The 23,122-nt window shown below is 37.4% G+C and overlaps 1 protein-coding gene across 2 annotated transcripts; it reads right to left on the bottom strand.

The window, feature by feature from the left end:
- Positions 1–1,924: 1,924 nt before the first annotated feature.
- On the bottom strand, positions 1,925–22,227 carry LOC110158647 (neuronal migration protein doublecortin). 2 transcript variants are annotated; one of them, XM_055148721.1, is made up of 7 exons: positions 22,089–22,227; positions 19,808–20,208; positions 18,125–18,465; positions 9,678–9,780; positions 6,695–6,784; positions 4,202–4,299; positions 1,925–4,104 (listed from the first exon to the last, which is right to left on the bottom strand). In XM_055148721.1, exons 2-7 carry the CDS (start codon positions 20,166–20,168, stop codon positions 4,048–4,050), a joined length of 1,050 nt encoding a protein of 349 aa, XP_055004696.1. In that variant the 5' UTR covers positions 20,169–20,208; positions 22,089–22,227; the 3' UTR covers positions 1,925–4,047. The 2 variants fall into 2 exon arrangements, with proteins under 2 accessions (XP_055004696.1, XP_055004697.1); XM_055148722.1 differs by lacking the exon at positions 4,202–4,299.
- Positions 22,228–23,122: the final 895 nt, after the last annotated feature.

Below are 23,122 nucleotides of genomic sequence, written 5' to 3'. Positions count from 1 at the left end.
ATTAGTGGCTCATTTGACCTCAGATGGCAAACATTTCTCCAAAATGTTTACCAGCTGAGGTTTCAAAAACTCTGGGACAAAAACAAATGCATTCTATTTTTTCAGTTTTAACCCAAAATATATGTAATAGTCCTTAAAACCTATAATAACATCATTCAATGCCAAACTACCTAAAATTATCGTCCCAGGAGATTTACCAAAAATGGCCCAGTTTACCTTCTCCCTACTTGAGCATATATGATATATTCTATATATCACATATCATATATGATATATGATATATCATATCAATGTCCATGCCACGCCACGCCACGTCCTATATGAATCCTCCTTATGGTTAGCAACAAAACTCTGTCCATTGCTCAGCCCACAAGACTACTTTCCCCAGACAAAGCTCCTTGGTCCTCAGAAATTCATTATAGTCTTCAGCATTGTCCCATGTCCTCTGCTTCAGTTTGGGGTCACAGACTCCACACAGGCCTTCATAAGGGCTGGAGCTCCATCTTCATCATCATCATGGCCACATTTTCTGGTCTGAGGATGACAGAGTGAAGCATTTTGGAGGGTTTGCCCACACAAAGCCTCTTGGCCCTCTGCAGAACTTCCTCCTCATCATTGTCCCAGCTCCTCTTTAAATTTCTAGCTCGACCTTCATCATCATTGTTGTCTCTGCGTCTCTTTGCTGGCATCTAAATCAGTCAGTTGTAATTAGTGTTAGTTATTATCAGCACATTGTAATATATATTACTTATTAGTGCACAAATCTTTAAAGCAACAATTCTCAAACTTTTCACATCAATTACCACCAAGATCATATTTGAATTTCTGAGTATCACCAGATCTAAATCCAGGCATATTTTAATAAAATAAAAATAACAATGTTGGAGTGCTGCACTGGATCAAAAACTTATGCATACAGGTGCTCATCAAACCAGAGGGCTTAGATTCTTGTAGAGTAAAAAAAAAAGGATGGCAGAGGCACTCTGATTTGCAGTGAATTTATTAATAGTCACGCCAACGCATTTCGACTACGCAACGTGTTGGCGTGACCATTAATAAATTCACCCCAAATCAGAGTGCCTCCGCCATCCCTTTTTCTATATCTTAATGTATATTTGTGTATATGTATACTGTTTTTAAATAAATGTTTGAGTCCATCTCAACTCTGAGTCTGCCTATTCATATGACAATACATGGGTTAGCTGTATTTTAAATTACAGGAAAGTATTGGCAACAAAATTGCCAGGTAATACATTTACATTTAATATACAATATTTTGTTGTAAGCAGTAAACCAATAATTTACTGTATACTTCAAACCAATGAATAAATGTAAAAAAATAAAAAATAAAAATAACCCAACAAAAACCTGTAAAGTGTTCCCAGGTCTCACCTGTAAATATGATCTACAGTAATTTGCTGAAATATTATAGCAATTATCTGGAAACAAAATTACTGTGACAGCTCTATAGAGTTATAATGCACTCACTATACAAAATGTACATTCATGAAGAGCTACTAACAGGACAATGCACTGGTCAGGCAGGTGCACTGGTCACAGGTGCATTTATAATGCAGCCTTCTGACAGTATTATCTATACATTACTGTCAGAAAGATGAATAAACATTAAATATCTTCAGAAAACAAACCAAATGAGCATTTACTTAACTTAGAAAAGTTACAGATAATTTAATGTGTGGGGAATTTGGCCTAAAGAACTTCTGATGGTGTCAAAGACACATTTGCAGTTTCCATGGTGATGATGGAGCCTTTTCAGGGACAAAACTTCTCCTTTTTAATAATTTTTACAGCAAGCACCAAGCATGGGATGTGGGGTCAATAGTGAGTATAATAGTGAGTATGGCTTTATTATATTGTGTTTGAACCATTTGTTTTATAAAAATGAAGATCAAGACCAAAGAGATAAAATTCAACCATTTTAATTGCAAAAGGATACTGGTTAATACATTGAATGAAGCGTTGATAAGCCACTGTGACAATGCAAAATACCACCGAAAATGACATTGTAAAATTTCCAAGAAAAAAAGTAGTTGATTTGCTCAGAAAAGGTTTACATATGAAAGATGGAAGTCTATTTACACCAGGACAAAGTGTCTACAAAACAAATGTTGGAGGCCTCTGTATGTGGAGTTATGTCCCGTTCATATCTTATCAAAAATTGTACTCAAAAAAGGCACCACTGTAGGTGATGAGCCAGATACACAAGACAAAACTTTTCTGACAGTTGTTGTAAAAATTAATACAAATGAAATAATATTAAGAAGATACAGACCGTGTGAATTACATCTGACTGATACAGCAATGTGTTTTTGTACTATTATTCTCAAAGTTGTCTGTCCCTGTTGGTTTAATCTGTGCTGGTGTGACAGCGCCCCCTGTAGGGAAAATATGTTTATTACACTTACAGCACCAAATTTTTGGGATAACAGTAAAACACATACTCAGGTTTCAGACACAACAGAACACTCACAACAAAACAGGTCAACATCAGTTTAAGCTCATCTCTTGGGTCATTTCTTGGGTATAAAAAAACTTGTCATCACATGTGACATTTTAAAATATTTTTATCTCTAAATGCATAGATTTAAAAATCAATTGCTACTACATCTGCAGCTTCTTTTTTATAGTAATTGTTAATTGTGGTCACGGATTGCAGTGCTGGCCAATAGACAGTAAAGTGTCTAGTTGCTGTGGATTCTGACTTTGTGCTTCAGTGGGTCCAATTTAAATCCCTGCTCAGAACCTGAGAGGTCTTTTACAGTCATTCAGACACATAATGCAGGTTTGGTGGAATAGAAAAAGAAAAACCTCAAATAGAGACTTAGGTAAAGTGTTTGTAGTAGTTAAAATTGTATAGAAACTTATCCTAAACGATACCCTTGATATAAATTAATACATTATATAAAATATAAAAACCCACATAGACTTAGACAAGATCTTCTCCCTGTTATCTGAAAACTATTCTGAGCCATGCAAAATATGAAAATTCCCACTCCCGTTTAGCTCTGAATCTAAAACCTTCCGATGATTGACAGTAAAATATCATGCATAAATGTCCCGCAGAGCCACAACCATGATCCCTTTTGTATAAATATTAGTCTAAAACATACTTTGGCTTTAAGACCTTAATGCTTTTAATAAAAATGAGGGAATAGTAAACTACTACTGCATGTGGTGAAATGGCCTTTTTCCTTTGGTTGTTCAAACACCATTAGGTCCGACATGCCCATAGTATGAAAAAGTCACGCTTTTTTATCATGCACTGCACTTATGGACATCTCATGTTCAGACAACTATTTATTGAATAATGTGTTTGTATGGGCTCAAAACAGAGGAAACACCAGCCTAAATCCATTTAAAGAATATGCCAATCAATACAATTATAACTTTCGATACCGGATTCCTGCCAGTATCCCAGACAACTTAATCTGCATGACAAGTGGGTGCCTCTTCTGTTTTAAATATACCCTGTTGTTGACTATGTAGTTGTTAGTCAAACATTAATGTCATAGGAAAATGGACGGAAAAACAGTGACAGACAATGCGCAGTGATGCAGTAGTTCTACACATTATATACAGCGGGCTACAAGACTTAGACTAGCCTCCGTTTCATTGCCAACTGTTGGGCAGAAGGACACTGTGAGAAATATCAAAGTTGAACCAGTTCTAACAAACACCCTTTAAAATGTCCATTTGCTGCTTGGAATCAGAAGTGGAAAAAGTTCAAATGTGACAAGTAAAAAACGTAATTTGAAATATTTGTACAATGTGAAACCTGTCTTAAGTGAACAAGTGCATCTTCTAAACTGACTAACCCACAAAACTTTAAAAACACCAGAACATTAGCAAGTGATTAGTGTAATGTTTTTTCATCAGGATTAAAAAAAAGGATAGTGAAATTCACAAGCAGCAAACATACATGGCCCCGATGAATAAGGTTTTTCAATAGACAATATGTAGTTTCCATGACAACATATGAAGTGAGTAAAAACAAAGATTCTCGCTTCAGGGGTAGGAGATGGATGTTTACATAGATTCACCCTGGGAGTCCTCATCATCCAGAGATAACGGAAGATATAGATCCTGTAAAGACAACAGCATAAAAAGTGTGTTAATGTATAAAATAGTGGTGAAGAAGGAGTAGTAGGAGAAGATAGTAGGGAGGGAGCGGGGTGGGTACCTTCTGCTTGTTGTTGTGGCCTGGGCTGGTGGGGGTGGAGGTGGGGGAATGCTTAGAAATCGGGGTGGAGAGCTGACTGCTGGAGCCTGTCCCGTTAGCTGAGAGGGGCAACCCAAAGTGGACAGAGGAGTGCAGGGGGGAGGATGACAGACCAAGAAAATGCAGCAAGGATTAGAAAGTGGTCCAAGACAATGTTACAGCAATGTTTGGCTTTTTGGGGCTTAACATACAGAAACGTCACTAAAACAATTTAAAACACATTTAAATTTAAGTGAAATCTGACATTTTCTGAAAATTAAATGACTAAACCTTGATATCATCAGCACTAAAACTAAGTGCCAATCTGGATTTATCCGGAGCAGAGCAAATTGACTGAGGGTGCATTTGAGTTTCAAAGGGGTGCAAACAGAAAACGCTTCCTTTATATATGATTATTTTAGATGCCTGAAATTAGGGTGCAAACATTTCTTAAAAAGCTGTGGATCATTAATCTGTATGGAGAAAAGCACCACCAGGCTATGAATCAGGTCTGTGGGGAGGCATATGTTTTTCGCAGTGTTTTAGTCCAATAAAAACACCAATAAATAAATGGTTTATTTAAGATGATTCTTGGATGAAATCTTATGCAGTAAGGCTTTAAACTAGGAGCAGGAGGAGACAATGTCTGATCCAAGAAAACCTGGACAATAACCAAAATGTTTATTCTAGATATTTACCAGGTTAACCCAGAAAATAAATTGAGAACTGCAAAAGACCCATTATTAATCACCCAAAGAATTCCATGCACTGTAGGTTTAAAAGCACCGCCTGAGTGTTTTTGGCATGTTACTAAAGTCATTCAAGGTCCATGTTTAATTCAGCCACTTTGCATCTTCACAGTTGCTAGGATTCAGTCAGTTTTGGACAATTGTTTATATCTACGAGTGGTGCAGTGTAATGGGGTCGTCTGTGTGTGTGTTAAAGAGTTTTGCCCATAAAAGATGAAAAGATCTCAGACACTATGAGCCAGATGGCCAGTGTAAATTCAAGCCAAGTGGGAAAGACAAGAGGATAAAGCTTCATTGTTAACTAAACGCAATAGGCTTTTTTAACTATTCAGACAGATAACTGATTTAGACTTAGCAAGCTGCTCAAACTCATGTCAATTACAATTCGTAAACCCCATTTCTTTGTTTGAATACAATTAGAGACATTCAAGATTTGTGTGTGCATGTTACAAGCTAGGAAGGAGGTGCTTATCTTGCATATTTCAAAATTAAGCCAGTTTGACCATTTATAAAACAACTTTGGCCATCTCTTCACCATTTCATAATAAGAAAGGAATGTACATTTGTTTTAGTCGTTGATCAGCGGAAGTTTCAAAATAACTATTCCAAATACCCCGTTTTAAACTCCTAAATGTCTTATTACATTTTTAACAAGCCAGAGTCATTCCTCACCACAACACTAGATCACCTTTGACCTCCGGGGCACAACAAGAGCTGCTAATGCTCAATATTTCCTGTGTTTCACATGTTTAGGCTGCCATCTGCTATGTTTAGGATGAGGCACCCCCATCAATAATCAATAAGATTTGTTAGAAAGGCACTAAAGACACAAGGACCCTGCAGCACTATGACCCACTCCCAGTTAGGATGGTCATGATAACAAATTATGAAGCATGATGCTGCAATTATCATAATATAATATTGGAAAATTCTTTATGCCACTTTTGCAATATCTGAAGGCAGGATCCAAGTAAACCCTTTTCTAAAAGTACACTATTGTTAAAAAAAAAAAAAAAAAAAAAAAAAAAAAACAACTGCTACACAGACAGAGCAGAATTTAAATATTTAGTACATAGTTAGTCATGGAAGTCAAATCTCAAATCTTTTTATTTTTTTTATTTACTTATTTATTTATTTTTACCAAATTAACCCATTTCGTGACAGGTACAGGTACACACAGGTACACAACTATTGATCCCCCAAAACAGTCTCACGTATGACTTATTGAATGGCAAGTCAATATAGTAATTATTGTGTCAGGGCCAACCTCAGACAATCATGTAGTGGTGTAAACTGTATGATGATAACATTTGTCTATATTCTGGTTTGGCAGGAGCTGACAGAGAAAACAACTTTTTTGTTAGAGCCTGAGTGAGAACCAGTTTCATAGCGCCAACTGCTCACCCGACTAATGCTGCTATAAAACCACTCTGGAGTCGGACAAACATCTTAAGAGAAATATGTGGCTGTTATTTTAAGTTAAAAGGAGTTGTTAACATTAAAGATTTAGTTAAAGCCATCTCCCTGAAGATCCTGTGCCTCTAGGATGGGTTCAGTTGTTTAATTTACAAATAGCTGGAAGATGTTGGCCCTTTGTTTATGTTGCATGCATTATTTATTACGCTTTGGAGAAAAGGGTGTGTAGAGATAATAGTAGATGCCTTAACGACACTTATTTATTTCAGTGGCCAATAGAGATATATTTAAAAGACAATGATAAACTCACTTGATTCAGCAGGAGATTTGCACCGTTTAATTGGCCCAGGGCTCTTTGCTGATCCTTTCTGACCTTTGGGTGTCTTCATCACCCTGCATTCTGTCACAGACAAAACAAGATTGGCAAGAAAGAAAAAATAGTTATGGCAATATTAGCCCTTTACATAAACAATTATTAAAAACTTAATATGATGTTTTGCTCTTCCTCTTTCTAAGGGATTTTCAGTGGCACAAAAGGTCCACTTCTCTAATAAACATCTGGTTTCAGCGGTCACCACAGAGATTCAACCACCAATATTTATCCTGGGAGAGGCACAATAGTACACTGGCTTATGACTTGAATGTGGCTAGATTATTTTGCTAATGTAATGTAGCTTTATTCATTGCCTTCTTTACCATGTGATTCTTTCTGTGTAAACTTTTCTGGGTCATTGTTCAATCAGAGCAGACAGACTCCAGACACTGCCACTCCTAAGTCCCATCCTTATGTTTCATCTGCCACTCTAATCAATTTCCCATCCTTCCTCTCTTTCTCCATCAATGCTAATTATACTATCTGTCCTCCCTTCTTCTCTGGGGATGCTCCTGCCTGTCATCTCTCCTAACCTTCATACACTAGTGGCTGCAGCTGTACATTGGAGGTCTATTGTTTTCAAGGCGTGGCTCATTTGACAGTACTTCACACTGGCAGCTTGTCTGGTCTGCTTAGTAGTCTCAGAATAGCACACATGATGCTGTCAGCACTTACACCAAACTGCAGGTGCTCCTCCCCATCCTGTGTTTTACACTGAACAATAACCACATGGGACTAGAAACTAGTATCTATTTTAGTCTTTCTGAAAAATCCTTTGTATGAAGTAGACATGGTGCTAAAACTTCAGTTTTTGTGACCCACTTTTCTTGTGAGAAAATCTGAGATGTCTTTACATCGTTACTGCTGCTGTACACGAAAGGCTATTTACACAGAGTAGTATGGAGGCAAATAATTTTTCTTTAGAGACTCTGAAAATAAAAAAACAACAACTATACATTTTTTTAAAAAAATCACTTTTTAATTTCAGTATGCGTTTTGGACACTGTAATCTAGTTTTACTGATACCCACAAGATGGAGAAAGGTTCATAGAATTTTCAAATATTTTTGTCTGTGCAAAAAGCTTAAAAGCTTGATATTCCCAGTTAGAAAATACATGACTGCATGATATCAATGTGCATTTCCATATCCCAAAAGACATTTTTTGCAGGAAATGTCAATATAGAAATCATTAACCTTTTATAGTTTCCTGATATCTATTTATAAAAAATAAAAGGGAATAAAATACAAAAAAAAAAAAAAAAAAACAAGCACGTTATCATTACCTCCAACAAATCTTTTGATATGTCACTTTTATTTTTATTCATCCACCACCAAACACAGACCAACAAGAAGTCCAAAATGCATTGACTGATTTCTGTTATTATCACCTATAAACTTTTAAGGCAAGTGGGTTTGCAGTGCAACATTAGGCGTCTGATGTCAACATAGACTTTCTATGATGCCCCCAAACTAGATGTCTGTTTTTTATTTAGCTTTGCCCTGAAAATATGGTCGCTTGTGTAAAACCATTTAGAATTAAATCCTATGGGAGACCCAGATAGATGAAATTAAAATCATTCAATTTCAACTTTTATCATTTGTAATGAAGAGAAAGTGGTGCAAATTAGAATTATATTCATGGGGCATAGACATTTCATGATATGCTGAGTGCTTTGAATGCAGATATTAGCTGGGAGTGGGTGGCTAATATGATAAATAAAAATAGACACTTCAGACAGCTATAAGGCAGCGTCTCACTAGCAATCTGATCAGAAGTAAAGAAGCCACTCAAATGAGCCACAAAATATCTTCAGTCTTAAACCTTTCTCTATTTGACAGATTTGGATTTTTCTTTCGCCATTTCCTTCTGTATTTCTCTGCTCTATCAGCACCTCCTGATCAGCTGGCCTAAACCTGTCACACTGTGGATTAATGACTTGCCTTTCCCTACCCTTTTTGCTCTTGCTGCTGGCTACAGATAACACAGTTCTCCCTGTGTCTCCTGCTGTCTACATACTTACACTGCTTTAATTCCACATAGATTATTTCTGTCTCACTGCGCTTTGTGCCAAATATTAAGTCTTATTACTCTGGCCAGGACATTTGACTTGAATACATAAATTAGGAATAAAGAGAATCAACTGACTGTGTTGAAGACATAAAGCTACCCAAAAGGAGAGAGGCAGGTTCTGAATTTTAGTAGAAATAAATCATTGTAGTACGTTTGACAGAGAGGCTATCCTGACTAAAATATCATGTTCCCATAAATCATTGTCAACTGGACTGGCTATTTGAATCAGTCAAGAGCATTAAGTTGATCTGGTCTATGTGATGGTAAAATACTGTGGATCTCATGTACATAGTCAAGTGTTCCCCCATTTCAAAGAGAATATGGTGGTGCAATATTTTTTATTTGTATACTTCTCAATTTCTGGATTATGCTTATTGCCTATAGCCCTGTCATGATAATTACTATGGTATATTGACTTATTGGTCAATATATGAAAGCTGGAACAATACTTTTTTGGTGTCAGTATTTATCGTGATTTATATGATAAGATTTAAGCTGTAGAAGGTTGAATTCATCATTTTTATGACTCATTACAGTTGGAAAAAAGTGAAAAAGCATTTCATTGTATTATTTATTAGTTGCAACTCATGTTTTTTAAGTTTATTGTACATTTAGATTAATGTTTATGGTTTAAATCTGCTCTTGGGCTTTTGTATCTGTGGCATAAAATAGTTTCAGAATTATCTGGCATAATTGCCTATATAAAATCTTTATGCAGTTATTTTAAGTATGCTGATCATCCAATTGCTTTTAGACTATGGGAAGGAATTAACTGGAAACACTGCAGCTTATACAGTTTTACGCATTTTTATAGCTTTATAAAACATCAAAAATCCAATGATGCTTACCATTCTCATCCAGAGAAAAGTCATCTTGTGCATATCGAAATTTCTCTGGCCCACATGCAATAAAGACATCATCATCGCCAAAGAAATCCTGGAGGCACGTAACCTGTGAGACAAAAGATCAAAACAGTCAGACTATAGTAATGTCATTATAGTAAAAGTTAAAAAAAAACGGTACTTATATTGCCAATATATGCATGCACCATAACATTGCAATAGTTTCCATTGGGAAGTTCTACTAAACCACACAACCATCTCATATTAAGAGGTGCAGAAACCAGACTGAGGCCATGCCAGAGCTGCTTTGGGACATTTTGCCAGCCAGGTTAATACACCAACAACAAAGACATAAACATAAAAAGGTCCCATCTTCAGTTACATCTTGGCTGTAATGTTTTACATGATTCATCTCTTTCCCTGGGGTCCCTCTCTAATATAACAGCTGCTGACACAATATGGCCTACTTGTGGCAGATGCCTTTTGACCACACCTTCTCCTGCACTTTACGTGATCCAGGCCTGTTACCTTTTCATTCATATATTAACAGACATTTACACCAAACACAGGTTTTTCTTTGGTTTTCTGAGCCTTATTCTTGAAACATTTATAATGAAACTATATTAACCTTGATGCATGATATACATGTTTGCGTCATTCTGGTCAAGGGAGATGTGCTTAAAATGTAATATGCTTAAAACATTTTAGTTATCATTTGAAAATATAAAAGCAAAAGTGCCCAGGCTCTTGGATATTACTATCATTGTTGATACTCTTAAAAACAACAGCATTTCAGCCATTATTACAGGAACATTTGTTCTAAAGAAAGTTACAAATACTCCTACTGCTATTACAACTTACAACACGAATTGTCATACAAAAACTGCTGGAAGTTTCCCAAGGTAAAAAGGTAAAATAAAAATTAAAAAGTAAGTAAGTTACATTTGCCTGAAGTGTTGACAACAATGCTTAAAATTGACATTTCATTTTGGTTAGATCCTTTTACAAAGGTAAAAAAAAAATAAATAAATAAAAAATAGACTAATAATAATCCACATTGAAATCTCTTCTTATGTGATATACATCTGAACTATGAGTAAGGGACCATTTTGGGAACGGCGTGCCCCTGCAGCTGCCATGTTGGTCCTCTGCCTTGCTCCACAAGCTCCAAGTGTGAGTGTGTGTATTAGTGTGTGTGTAAGTGTGTGTGCTGGTGACTTTGTGTTGAGGAATCCAGCAGCTGAACCTCGCGGAGAGTCCCCTGGATACACAGAGATGGTGTTCGAACTCTGGGGATCAAAATCTAATTGGTTTTCCAGACAGGCTTCACTTTTCAAGGCTGCACATAGAGCATCTATTGAGAAAATTATCAAGAGAATATATTCAAGTCTGTCAGAAAAGGCACATTATAGACACAAGGTCATTTAACTGTGCATCATGAAACAGACAGAAAGTGCCTTTACCCCAAAGAATAACAGGCCCAGAGCATCCAGCAGACTTACTTATGCTTTAATAGCTTTAAAGTCAAAGCAGATTAAATGGATAAAGTGCTGCTACCTTAAGTCTATCGACATAAGATCCACTTGAACTTAAGACCCCTTAGCGGTAACTTCTAGCTTTGTGATGGATTAGTATGAATTAATGTTCTGCAGTTATTATTGTACTGTTGAATTTTGATTCAAATACTCACAAATCCTATCCTACAATGCACCAATTCATCTATGGAATCAAATGGGAGTAATTTCAGCAACCAACTTCAATCTCAAAGCAATATTAAAGCTCTACACTTATAGAAACAGATGAAAATGCAACCAATCATTTCGATGTGGTGCAGAAGTATGATTAACTTTCATTGAAAATATTTGGACAAGTGATAGTCTTTCAGAAAAGGTCATCTTCCAAAACCACCTGGCAATAGCCTTACACAACAATGTCCAACACTATTCATTTAAAATTCTATGGCACACATACAGTTAATGGCATGTATTGTATGTGTGCGAGTCTTCTGGTGATAATGCGACGAGTGGGTGGGTCTATGGGTCAACTAGCTCTTTCTAGCCTGCCGATGCCCCCTGCCCACTGTCTTAATCTGTGCCTTACCAGCTGTCCAGACCACATGATTCCCCAAAACCCACCCAAGCAGCTAAACAAGGGTCTAGACAGCAATAAATGAATAGTTTACTTCAGTTATTTTAACCCCTGACCATTGCTTTTTATAGATCATTCAACACTAGTTCTATGGATAGTCAACTTAACGTCTTACAGTTTTAATGAACAAGGAGTTTTATTTTTAACATTATAAAAGGTCAAGCACCTTACCATCACCAGTGTAAAGACTGTAAATGTTGTAAAATCAAGACACTTGTTGAGTTAGCATTGTGATATATTTACAAATGCTATGACAAAAGACAACAGTCAAAATGGATTTGATATCTTTAAACTAATTAACTTGATAATTATTTGGGATAGATTACTTTTTGCGTCACTGGTACCTTTTGTTCTCTTCATGCTATGGAGATATCAACCAATTAAAAAGGGTCACAGGCAAAATGTCAGCACCAAGACAGATTGTTGTAACGATGGGCATCTGACATGAACCAAAACAATATCAAAATGATGTGAAGACAAATTAAAGCATATGATTTGCTGTGCTGCAAAACAATTACATGAGCAGAGACAATAGGAGACTGTTAAATAGCAAGTCTAGCACCACACACTGCATGTTAATACATTTAAATTGATAGTGCATTTGTAGGAGTCAGCAGGAAGTATTTTCAAACAAAGCTCTTGAGTGTTTTGTCTTCTAAAACATCTGTCTTTCTTTACCTTTTTTTTTTTTTACATCAGCTCATCCATTAGTCACTAAACCAAGTCAGTAAGAAAACTATGGAAGTCTGGGCTCAAGCAGTTAACTGTAGCTATAAAACATTTGGGAACCTGCATGAATCAGGGCACCAAAAATGTCTCATCCCCATCTTCAAGTTGTTGCTGAGGAGATACAATTGTGTGGATCTTTGTTAAAACACAAAAGCCAAGAGAGGTTCTAGTCCATGCTTTGACGCCTCAGGGATACACTCCTACACAGTTTGCTACTGCAAGTACAAAGACCGAATCAATAGGAAAGCCAATGTAATGCACTACAGTGTACTAGTACCAAAAACACTACCCACTTTTAGCACGAAATCACACATAAAAGACAAACATATTTACTATAAAGAATTGTGAGTAGAGATGGGAGATACAGAAAAATGTATTATTGCAATTGTGCAGGAGAAAATAACACATTAGTAAATCAAGTATATTGAGAATTAAAATCATTAAAATGACAGAAAAAGATACAGAAATAATATGGCCACCCTGAATTGTGAGATAGCAGCTACTTTTACATCTTGACTATCCACTAGAATGACCCTTTAATGAACCACATCTGGAGGTGATCTGAATGTAGTTAGCTTAGCGCACATGGCTAAAGACAGACAGCCAAATCTGCATCGTCAAGGGGAGCAGCTGGTGCCTGGTGTTCTGGGCCTGGAGCTCCGACCAAAATGTCCAAGAGGAAACTGGCTTCCCATTCTGTCTGACTGATGTGACCTCAGTATTATTACACCAGACATGCTCATATTCCCCTAGGCTCACTTGTTGATGTGGTTTCAAAAGCCTTCTTTTACAGTAGATGCAAATAGACACTGACGTACAAGACAATTAACAACTTAGCAGTTAGTGGTTTTAATGTTTTATGATCACCCAACTCCATGCACTACTGTTAGTATGGCATCACTGTTTTATATCTATATCTATATCTATTAGATATAGATATAGTCAATTTTGGAAACGCTCACTCAAATTTTTCCAACTTTTCCTGCTTCTGACTCATCAAAGCAAGCGGTGAGCAATCTGGGAAACGTGTATGATTCACACTTCATTCATGTACCTGCTAGAGTATTACCAGAATAATAATCTGTTTTTATTCTGAGAATTCATTCATTCTCAGTTTGAGAATTCATGCTACTTTGATTTTGACTGTCAGTGACTTAGAGCATTGACTGGACTGAGTGATAAATGTTAGATGGCATGCTTGTAATATGTTACTTATTGCTACTATTAATCAAAAAGGGTTAAAATTTTAATAAGCTTACTTCTATTTACTTATAATAATACCACAAGGAAAACATATATTTTATTACTAATTATTGCTTTGCTATGGGAGCAAACTTGACTATGTGGGGGCCACCAAACTCTCCTCTTAAATGGGAAACAATGCTGCCAGATATAACAGTTTCTTGGCAACTTGTGACACGGGCAGATCATAATTGGATTTTATATCATCATATTTGACCCCTAATTCAGTTTGCCTTGCAATGGTTATATTATTATGGCTCACATGCATTATAGCTCATGCTCTATATGCGGTGCCACACCCCTCTATTCTCCACCATGCTCGATGATGTGTTAAATGGAGCAGAGTACAGACAGGTTAAACCCCAGCATAAGGAGCCCACTCAGCACATTACAACCATTGTCAAACTGAGTCTATCACCAACAAGCTTATTGCCATGACAACACTGACTGCAGCGTGGCAAAGAGTAGGCGCTCGACAGGAGACAAACCTGGCAAAATGCAGTCCTTTCATCCCTGTTGGTGCATGGCATCTCTCGGTTAGCTCCTTCTTATAAAAGAGAACATCATGCACCCTATTCACTAAGGCAGTACGTGTAAAGCAATACTAAACACTTTTCTTTTGTTCTTCCCAAAAACAGTGTGACCTTGTGCCTAAAGCATGCTCACAGCTACAATCTCCCTTCTGTCTTTGCTGAAGTCTTTTGGAAAATGATCTGATATAGGTCTGACCAATTACATGTTTTAGTAGCATTTAGTTCAATACACATTTTAAACAGATCCACATGGAAATATATATAAAATAGTATTATATGTTTTTTTTTAAATCCTGTGTATTTCTGAACATGTTATGTGATTACAGTTAATTTTGCATTGATGATGTGCAGTGATTTAAACTAAAAAGATAAAGTTATTGATAAGCTTATATTACATATTAGGGTCTACATTGTTAATAAGTCAGCCTATGATACACAGTATGAATATTTAATCAGCTAATATCTGAATGCCATTTTCAGATAATATGAAAATCCGTGAAAATGTAAATCCTGGAAGACTAGCTACCTATACTACTTATTTTGTATTTAGGTACTGGACAAAGATCTCATAGGAAGCCATCGCAATAATCAAAGGATCTATATTAAAGCTTCTATTCAAGTGCAAATAGAAAGTAATGAATACTAAATGTCTTCTGGCAATTAATAAAGCTCTGTGAATTAACGCAGCCAGTGGGGTAAATCAAAAAGTGTTTTTTAGTGAGACATGATAATTACTCCCCATCAGCCAATATAAAGTGATCCTAATTTGCTTCGAGGATTCCAATGGCTCCTGAAACCGGGCAGCCCCACCCTTTTTTGGATGAAATGAAAAGAGGGCAGAATGAGGGTGATTTGGTGCACAATGCTAACAAAGAGAGCACGGCCAATCAGCTTTTAAAACTAAGGAAATAAAATCATCAAGTATTAGCACGCATGTCTTTGTAGAAATTCAATAACGCATTCATGTCTCCTGAGCATGAGTTCAAATACCTGATTATTATGAAAGAGGCACGCCCAATGAGACACATAGCAGGAAAATAAATAAATCAAAGGGGGATTTTTCGTAGCATGATAGTAAAGTCACACCCACTTGAGGATGTGGCTTTCCTCTGACAGACAGACCGGTCCACACCAGCTGGGCTACGGTCTTTGTGCTGGGGATGCGGTTTCCTAGCAACCAGCACCAGCAGTCGAATGGGAAGAAGATGGAGAGGAAAGGAGCAAAGAGAGGAGGAAGGAGAGACCAAAAAGAGAGGAAAGCGGTATGGGTGGAGTAAGTTACGATGCTGGGAGGGGCTGATTGCTGCATCAATGCTACAGATGCTCGAACCATATCAGCTCCAGCACAGAGCAGCTGCAGTCTGCCTAAGCACACAAAGACCAGGGCAACATGCACGCCTTCACTCACATAGATATGAATAGGGTTTATCTCTAAATTGAAAGCCTCACATTGCAACTAAACCATTCAAGGCCTGAGATGTAGATGAACCCATGGAAAGAAATGGAGAAGAAATAAAAATGTCCAAAAGTATATTATAAGTAGTTATTCAAAATGGAAGATGCTCCTTGGTGGTTGGGATCAGCTGTATCGACATATATACATTGATCTATTTTCAAACTGACTGATCATAGTTATTTCTCAACAGTGCAGAGAATACGATATACTGTCACCAAACCCTCACCCACAAAAAAACATTTAGCAAAAAAGGTTAGGTAGTAAATTTTAAAACACTTTAGGGAATAATACATTTGGTAGCTGTGAAAATGAAAGCAGCATATATAAACACATATTTTATGACCTTTCAAAGCTTTGCCTACCATTAAAAATGCATGGTCTCATCAAATACCAACTGGACATGTCCCATAAGGTGCAATGACCCCATGCTTATGACCAAAATGAGGAGTGCCAGACAACAGCATCCCACGGAGAGAGCATTAAAATCAAATCCGCTCCATCATACAGCCTCAACTCCCTTAAAATAAAATTTCTACAAACTCCATAGACAGACAGCGTCTACCTTCCCCCTTATGAATTATACAAAATAGTCTCGACATGGGAATCAATGAACATGCAACCAGGTAATAGTTGTCCACACTGATATTCAAGCTTGTGATCTTAATAACTTACAATACAAAGAGATCACAGAAAAACAATTGGACACAAAATAGCCTACTTTGTGCAAAAAAAGAATGTTTCTATTTTATTTCTCTTATTTCTATCTTTCCTTGTTGAGCCTGAGCCTTACTCAGATTTGTGCACAAAATTGGTTGCTCCTAAAGATCACCAAAAGATCATCTCCCTGTACTGACCTTTACAAACCGTTCCAGGTGGCACAGTGATAAAGGCCGTCCCCTAGGACAACTCAAGTAAAGCCTGAATAAAACATTGCCCATTTAACTGTCCTGAACATTAAGAAAATAATGAAAATCCCCAGAGAGAGATTTTAAATCTAGTTACAATCCACAGTGGCACGAGGATATTTGATTAGCACTCCCATTTCCTGAACTTTCAGCTAAATAAGGCTAGATTAATATAACTTATAGGCAGTGCATGGTAAGTGCAGACATCTGCCTTGACTGCTTGCATTTGCACAACAAAGAGTTACCTTAATTAACAAAATAAAGAACAATATGGTCTAGTTATACATGCAGAGTACCATTGCTCCTGTAGCTCTGGCTGGAAATGCTTTTGTGCATGTTTATAGAAGACAGCCCTACAGTATGCACACCTATGCTTTCATTTGTAAGTTAAATTACCTTCTACTGTAGGCTATAAGATCTGGTGTCAAATTAGCATTTACACTTCCACAGAAACACAATTTGCATTCAACTATAGCTGAAATGTGTATGATTCACGTGCCACTGTCAAGATAAAATAATCTGGACTCATTTCTCATTTACATTCATTCTTATAAAAGATGCTGCACATAATTACAAAGGAGAATATTGTCAATGTCACAATTTAACTAAAACTGTGTAAGCACCAGACCAAACATCGTAACAATGGAAGACAAAGTGATCAAACAGAACAATACAGGGCTTGGTCTTATATTCTGATTCAACAGCAATGTAGCTTAAAGGCAGAACCTAGACTCAGCAGGTGATGTGAACAGAGGCTCTGGTCATATCTATGTACAAAAGTTGACCCAAACCACAATCCTGAAGCTAATGAGGCAAAAAGTCTAACCCACAAGCAGACATTATTGTAAGTAGAGGTTTTTCCCATAGCCACTGGTTTTCATCCTTGTTCTCATGAAGTTGCTGTGTCACTATGATGGCATGGGCATCAATGAACAATGGGATTTTATCTTAGTCTAGTCTCTTCAGTGTACAATAGAGCAATAGAATGGGTTTTTGCATATCAAGGAAAATCATTTAGCTTTTTGCTTTGATGCAGATGATATCATTTCGTCTGTGGGTGGTTCTGAACAAGGAACTGCATTGAATCTGAACCACAATTTTTCCTATTGTACTGTTAGCTTTTATGCTGGTGGTCAGAACTCCATATTTACTGTAGTTTTTCATCTTTATGAATTATTAACGCAATGTCAGCAATCCTAATATCCCTTGAGCAATATTCTGACCTGAGCACCTGAGAGAATGGCAGGAGGTCACAGTAGCTCCTGAAATTCTATACATGTATAAAATTATGCCTTATTTGACACATTTTTATTTTTTCTTATTATTTATATTATATTGTGATGTGAGGGCTATTGTGTCCAAATCATTTCCGTTGTGGATCAGTAAAGTTTGTCTAAGTCTAAGATACTTTTACATAACGTCACCACAGTTATGCCATACCTGCTTGCCGTCCAGTGTGTAGATCCTCTTGACCACTCCACTCTCCAGTTTGATGGCTTCTGTAATGTCAGTGAGGACCTGCTCAAAGGAGTGTGCAGTCTTCTTGTTGAGCAGGACTCGGACAGCTTTGCGAGGCTTGACTCCGCTCCTCATTATGGTGACCAGTTTGGGCCGAACAAACTCTTTACTCTCCCTAGGCTCACTAGCAGCTTTTGCAGCGAGAGACTGGATGTTCTTCTGGTTGGCTGAGGCCTTCACATTCACAGACCAGTTGGGGTTGACGTTCTTTGTGTAGTCCACCTTCTTGTACAAGTTTTCTGAGGCACAGACATAGCTCTCCCCTGTGGTAGCAGAGAAAATGGGGTTAGTGGGATGTTGGCTAGTGTCCAATTTTAACAGTGCAAAAAAGGAATATTGCAGGTATGATGAAACTCTTAAACACTATGGTTGAACTTTATTTTATTTACACATCTTTCTAGTTCTTGAAACATTTCTCTAAAGTCGAGGCATCAAGTTCATATATTAAAAAATGTATATTATCATAACTGCTGGAGATAAGCAAAAAACATGCACAACCATCTTCCAAATAATCCTCCAGCTAAGGCAGTCTTGATCAAGCCTAGCTCAAGATCTAGAGATGAAAATATCAACACATAAATTTTTGTCAATACTGCCCAACCCGTAGCTTTTACTTAAACATGTTCCAACTCTGCAGCTTTTTGAGAGTTTATGTTTTTCTTTACTTGTTTCATTGTTCAGTATTTGCTCAGACAATAAGCAATGCAAGCTAGACACAAAGGCCTGTACAGGAAGGGAAACTGGGGGGGAATTTGGTAAATGGAGAGAACCAGAAGGCAACAATTAGATCTAAAGTGGAGAAATTGCTGCAGACAAAGACGAATCAAGATTACACAGTGCAGCGGAGATTGAGCAATTAATTATACCCCACAGAAGGAAGCTCAGTGAAAATGCCCCAACCATTAAGAAGAGTGCTGCCCTTTTACCCCAGTAAGAAGAAATCATCCTGACACACACTTGTATAAGCAGCTCAAAAATCCCCAAAACCTGATTTTTCCTCCCAGAAAATTAAGCCTCAATCCTCATCCCCAGCAAATCATATCTGAAAAGATCCAACGGTAAAAGACGTTGACTAAAATATATTCATGACCTAAATATCTTCTATGTGAGATCCTGAAATAGTTGCAATAGTTATAAGTCAACAAATTATCAAAACAACTAACAGGTCCAGGCAGAGTACTTCAAACTGGGATTAAAAACTATTGTGTTTACATATGACAAGCAATTTGAGCATTTCTGAAAAATGACTGGAGATTTCTAAAGATGTATTAAGAATTCAAATGCTAATTCTCTCCATCAGTGAGACATTCATCCTAGACTCAGTGATCCTTTTGGTGTCATCTTTCACACTGACAGGGATAAAGACCATAATACATCCAAATATATTTGTTTTGATTTATTGCAGTCATGCTGTACATCATAGTACCAACACTCAAAATGTCTTTACAAATCATGATGTCAGTGCACTGGACCAAAATAGCCCAGATTAGGAGTAGACGCAACATTAAAGAAAGATTATAGAAGTCTAGACTAAGAAAGGCATTTGTAATCTCTGACCATGCCAAAAATAAGAGTGTTCTCTTGTTTTCTATTTTAGACTCTTACCCTCTTCTAGCTCATCCAAAGTAGAAATTTTGCGTGACCCATCGATGGTGAAAATGAAGCGGACCCCTTGTGGCAGGTTGATGTGGTCAGCCAGTGATCGCGTGAGGTCAGCCAGGAGAGCGTCAAAGGTGCGAAACCGGTCACTGGCCACTGCATACACGATGCCTTTGAAGTACCTGTCTCCATTGCGATAGAAGCGCACTTTTTTGGCCTTCTTCTCACTCGTCAGCGCCTGCAGTGTGCGTGTGCGATAGAAGCTGCAGTGGGCACTGTGGGTAGGGCTGGGGAGTCCATTCATACGACCACCTCTAGGAGTACGGCTTTTGTCACGCTCGTCAAAATGTCCAAAGTCTAGCTCCATAGTCACTGGAAGGTGTGTAGGCAAAGATCAAATAGGGAGCCTGCAAAGAACACAGTAGTTATTTTAATCCCAGTTGCATTTTACAGTCTAATGTAACAAATTAGGCCTACACAAGATAATACAATGTCCTCAATAAAACAACTAAATATCCTGCTTTTTATAGAAAAAAAAAATTGCACCTGTAGCTTTAGACCTCTACAAACAGTAAAATTTATTGAATTCTTGTATTTGTTTATCAGTCAGTCTTTCAAGCAATATTAATGCAAAACCACAATTAGATTAGTGTGCAGCCCTACAGCAATTTTTTTTGTCAATATAGCCCACCCCTTCAGTGCAACAAATTCACCATGTATACATCCAGCATGCAGCTTGAGTCAATTTGTTGAATTTCAAGAATCATTGAGATACATTCACTTTGTCATGCACAAAGTTTGCCATAGACAATGTTGCACTTATTACCAAGGAAGAAACCTATGCAAATGTCATAAGTTTCTAGGTAGACTAATGTGTTTAGTATTTTACTACAGAACTGAAAGGTCATATTAAAACCAGTTCAACAGTTTCTACAATTTAAATTCAGGCTGTAAGATCATTACCATTGAATTTACATTGCAGTTCAAATGAATACAATTAGCAAATTGCAAAGATTGTAATTTTCAGTACCACTATTTCCTCCACAAACAGCAAAATATTTCAATTTATTCTGCATAAAAGCTGCTAATCCTGTAGTGTAGATCTGTACAAAAATGTTCTGTGTGATTCTTTTTTGTCATTTCATATAAGTTTTTTGTAAATTCTTCTGGATGCCTTTAAAATGTGACCTTGTGTGTAAATATACATACTGTGCCCACATACTTCTTTGTGTACAGCATATTTACAAACTTTAAAAAACTACAATCCGATTATTCCACCCTCAGAGTATCACATGCAGTCTATGACCAACCAGCTAGAGACTATATTTTCTAGATATTGTACTTGCCTGACCTACATGTAATATTATTTGTTTATTAATCCACATACACTGCAGATGACCACGGAGACATTAAAAAGCCTTTAAAAAGCATCATAGTTCATTGTTGCTAATCTCTGCTGCCTTCATGCTGACTGAGGTTTGTGACAGGCACGCGGCGGAGAGGGGCGGGACCGGGGCCCAGGGTCTCACAAAGGCCAGGTTTCAAGCCCATCTGCTCCACTAATGGACAGATCCAACACTGACCCTTCCCCAACGGAGCATCAACTGGGACTGTCCCATTGTCTCAAGGCAACAGGGGACTGCCTTTAGCCTGACATCACCAAGCACAACTGGTCTATATGCTTGCAGGCTATTTTTATAATAAGCAAGAAAGTCCAGCTAGTTAATAGGCTATTTCTCTCCATTTTTATATGCTACTGTACTTAATAGCCTTTTTCTATTCATCAATTAAATGATATGTCTCCTCTATCCAACCATGTGCTCAGCTTTAGGCACCACTGCAGTGTCATTATGGGCTATCAATGACATTTTGTGCAAGTCTAACTGTGAGTAAGCCACCCACCCACACAAGCCCACTCACTCTGTCTTCACAATTACATAGCTCTTATCGGAATTAAAATGAGCAAAAGCACCGATTTTCAATCCAATCCAATTCAGCTATTAAATATTATATCCATAATGCATGAAAAATAATTTAATTACCACCAAACAGATAAGTTTTATTTTTTAATTATTTATTTTTTTAAGAGCACATGGCAGCGACTAAAGATGATGCGAGTTTTATCTAAAAAGAAGGGCTTCTCTGTAGTTTCTACACACCTACATGGCTACCTGCTCAATCACCAATTATAGAATCAATTAAATGCTCAAAAAAGTACATATTAAAGTTTTCATGGCTTGATTCAATCGTGTTGTTAATAATTAGCCCGGTTTTGTCGCTTTCTTACCTGAGTGGTGGCTGTAGGCAGTGATGTGGAATGAATGAACCAGAGTGGGCCGATGCTTTAGAGGTTTAGCGGCACACCGTCTCTCCCCTCGCCTTTGTCTGCTTCAGAGTGAGCGCTGAGCCGCTGTCTGTCTGCCTGGTGCCTGCCTTCTCTGGAGCAGCAGCCACTGGGTCCTAAAGCCAAGCTAACTATGGACACGCCCACCCGGTAAACCCATTGAACCACTGAAGGTGCACATGCAGCTACCAGAGGATTGGGCTGAGGAACAGTGCTGCAAAACTGTGATGTCACCCTTCACATACCCGCAACATGGACACAATGGAGAGGCTGATGGTGTCAGACATTTATTTGATGGCAAGGAATTATTAAACAAAATAACAAATCAGATATGAGTGCATATTCCCAACTTCAATGTCTACTGAAGAGTACAAAAATGAATATAGTATATATTTATAGTATATTTTTAACGTGTAGCCTTTCTGTCTTATTTTGTGTAATGCTTTCATTTGCCTATTTAGAAAGAATTAATGACTACAAGAACGCCAAAGCAAATCCATGCTTGTAAGACAAGGGTGTCGAAACTATGGCCAAATGCTGCCCTCAGACCAATATTTGTTGACCCTCAAGCTCCCTGCTGAATTGGCCCAGTTGAACATAGGTAGAACCTTTTAGTAGAAATTGAAGTAATTCGACCACTATTACCTTAATGACACCATACTGTATTGTGACACAGACCATAGATGACTGAGCCTTAAGTTCAGGGGCTCTGTCAAAGTTGTGTTAAATGCACCAATGTGAATGATCCACTGTATCAACACTGGTCTGTGGCCCTCAGCTTAAAAAAAATGTCAATATTGATGAAAAAAGTTTTGCTGTTGTAAGCAGATCTTTGGATAACCATATTGCTTATGTTGAAAATTAGGAAGAATAAATAAAACAATGCTTTAGGCTTATTATATGACCATTAATGTCTCATTTAGTAAAAATCACGTAAGCTTAATGGCAAATGCAGTTATCGCTATCTCTGATGTGCT

This window comes from Boleophthalmus pectinirostris, unplaced genomic scaffold (genome assembly GCF_026225935.1).
Source record: "Boleophthalmus pectinirostris isolate CB_2022bp ecotype Guang Dong unplaced genomic scaffold, ASM2622593v1 HiC_scaffold_12, whole genome shotgun sequence".
NCBI lineage: Eukaryota > Metazoa > Chordata > Actinopteri > Gobiiformes > Gobiidae > Boleophthalmus > Boleophthalmus pectinirostris.
Note: the sequence above shows the minus strand (reverse complement) of the source record. Positions and strands in the feature narration are given on the sequence as shown.

Bases quoted from the DNA above. Each gene is read 5' to 3' on its own strand.
- LOC110158647 (XM_055148721.1), bottom strand. From the start codon at position 20,168: ATGGAGCTAGACTTTGGACATTTTGACGAGCGTGACAAAAGCCGTACT. The intron at 18,466-19,807 runs GTAAGAGTCTAA...CTGCTACCACAG, and splicing joins TTTGGATGAGCTAGAAGAGG to GGGAGAGCTATGTCTGTGCC. The intron at 4,300-6,694 runs GTGAGTTTATCA...TGCCCCTCTCAG, and splicing joins CAAATCTCCTGCTGAATCAA to CTAACGGGACAGGCTCCAGC.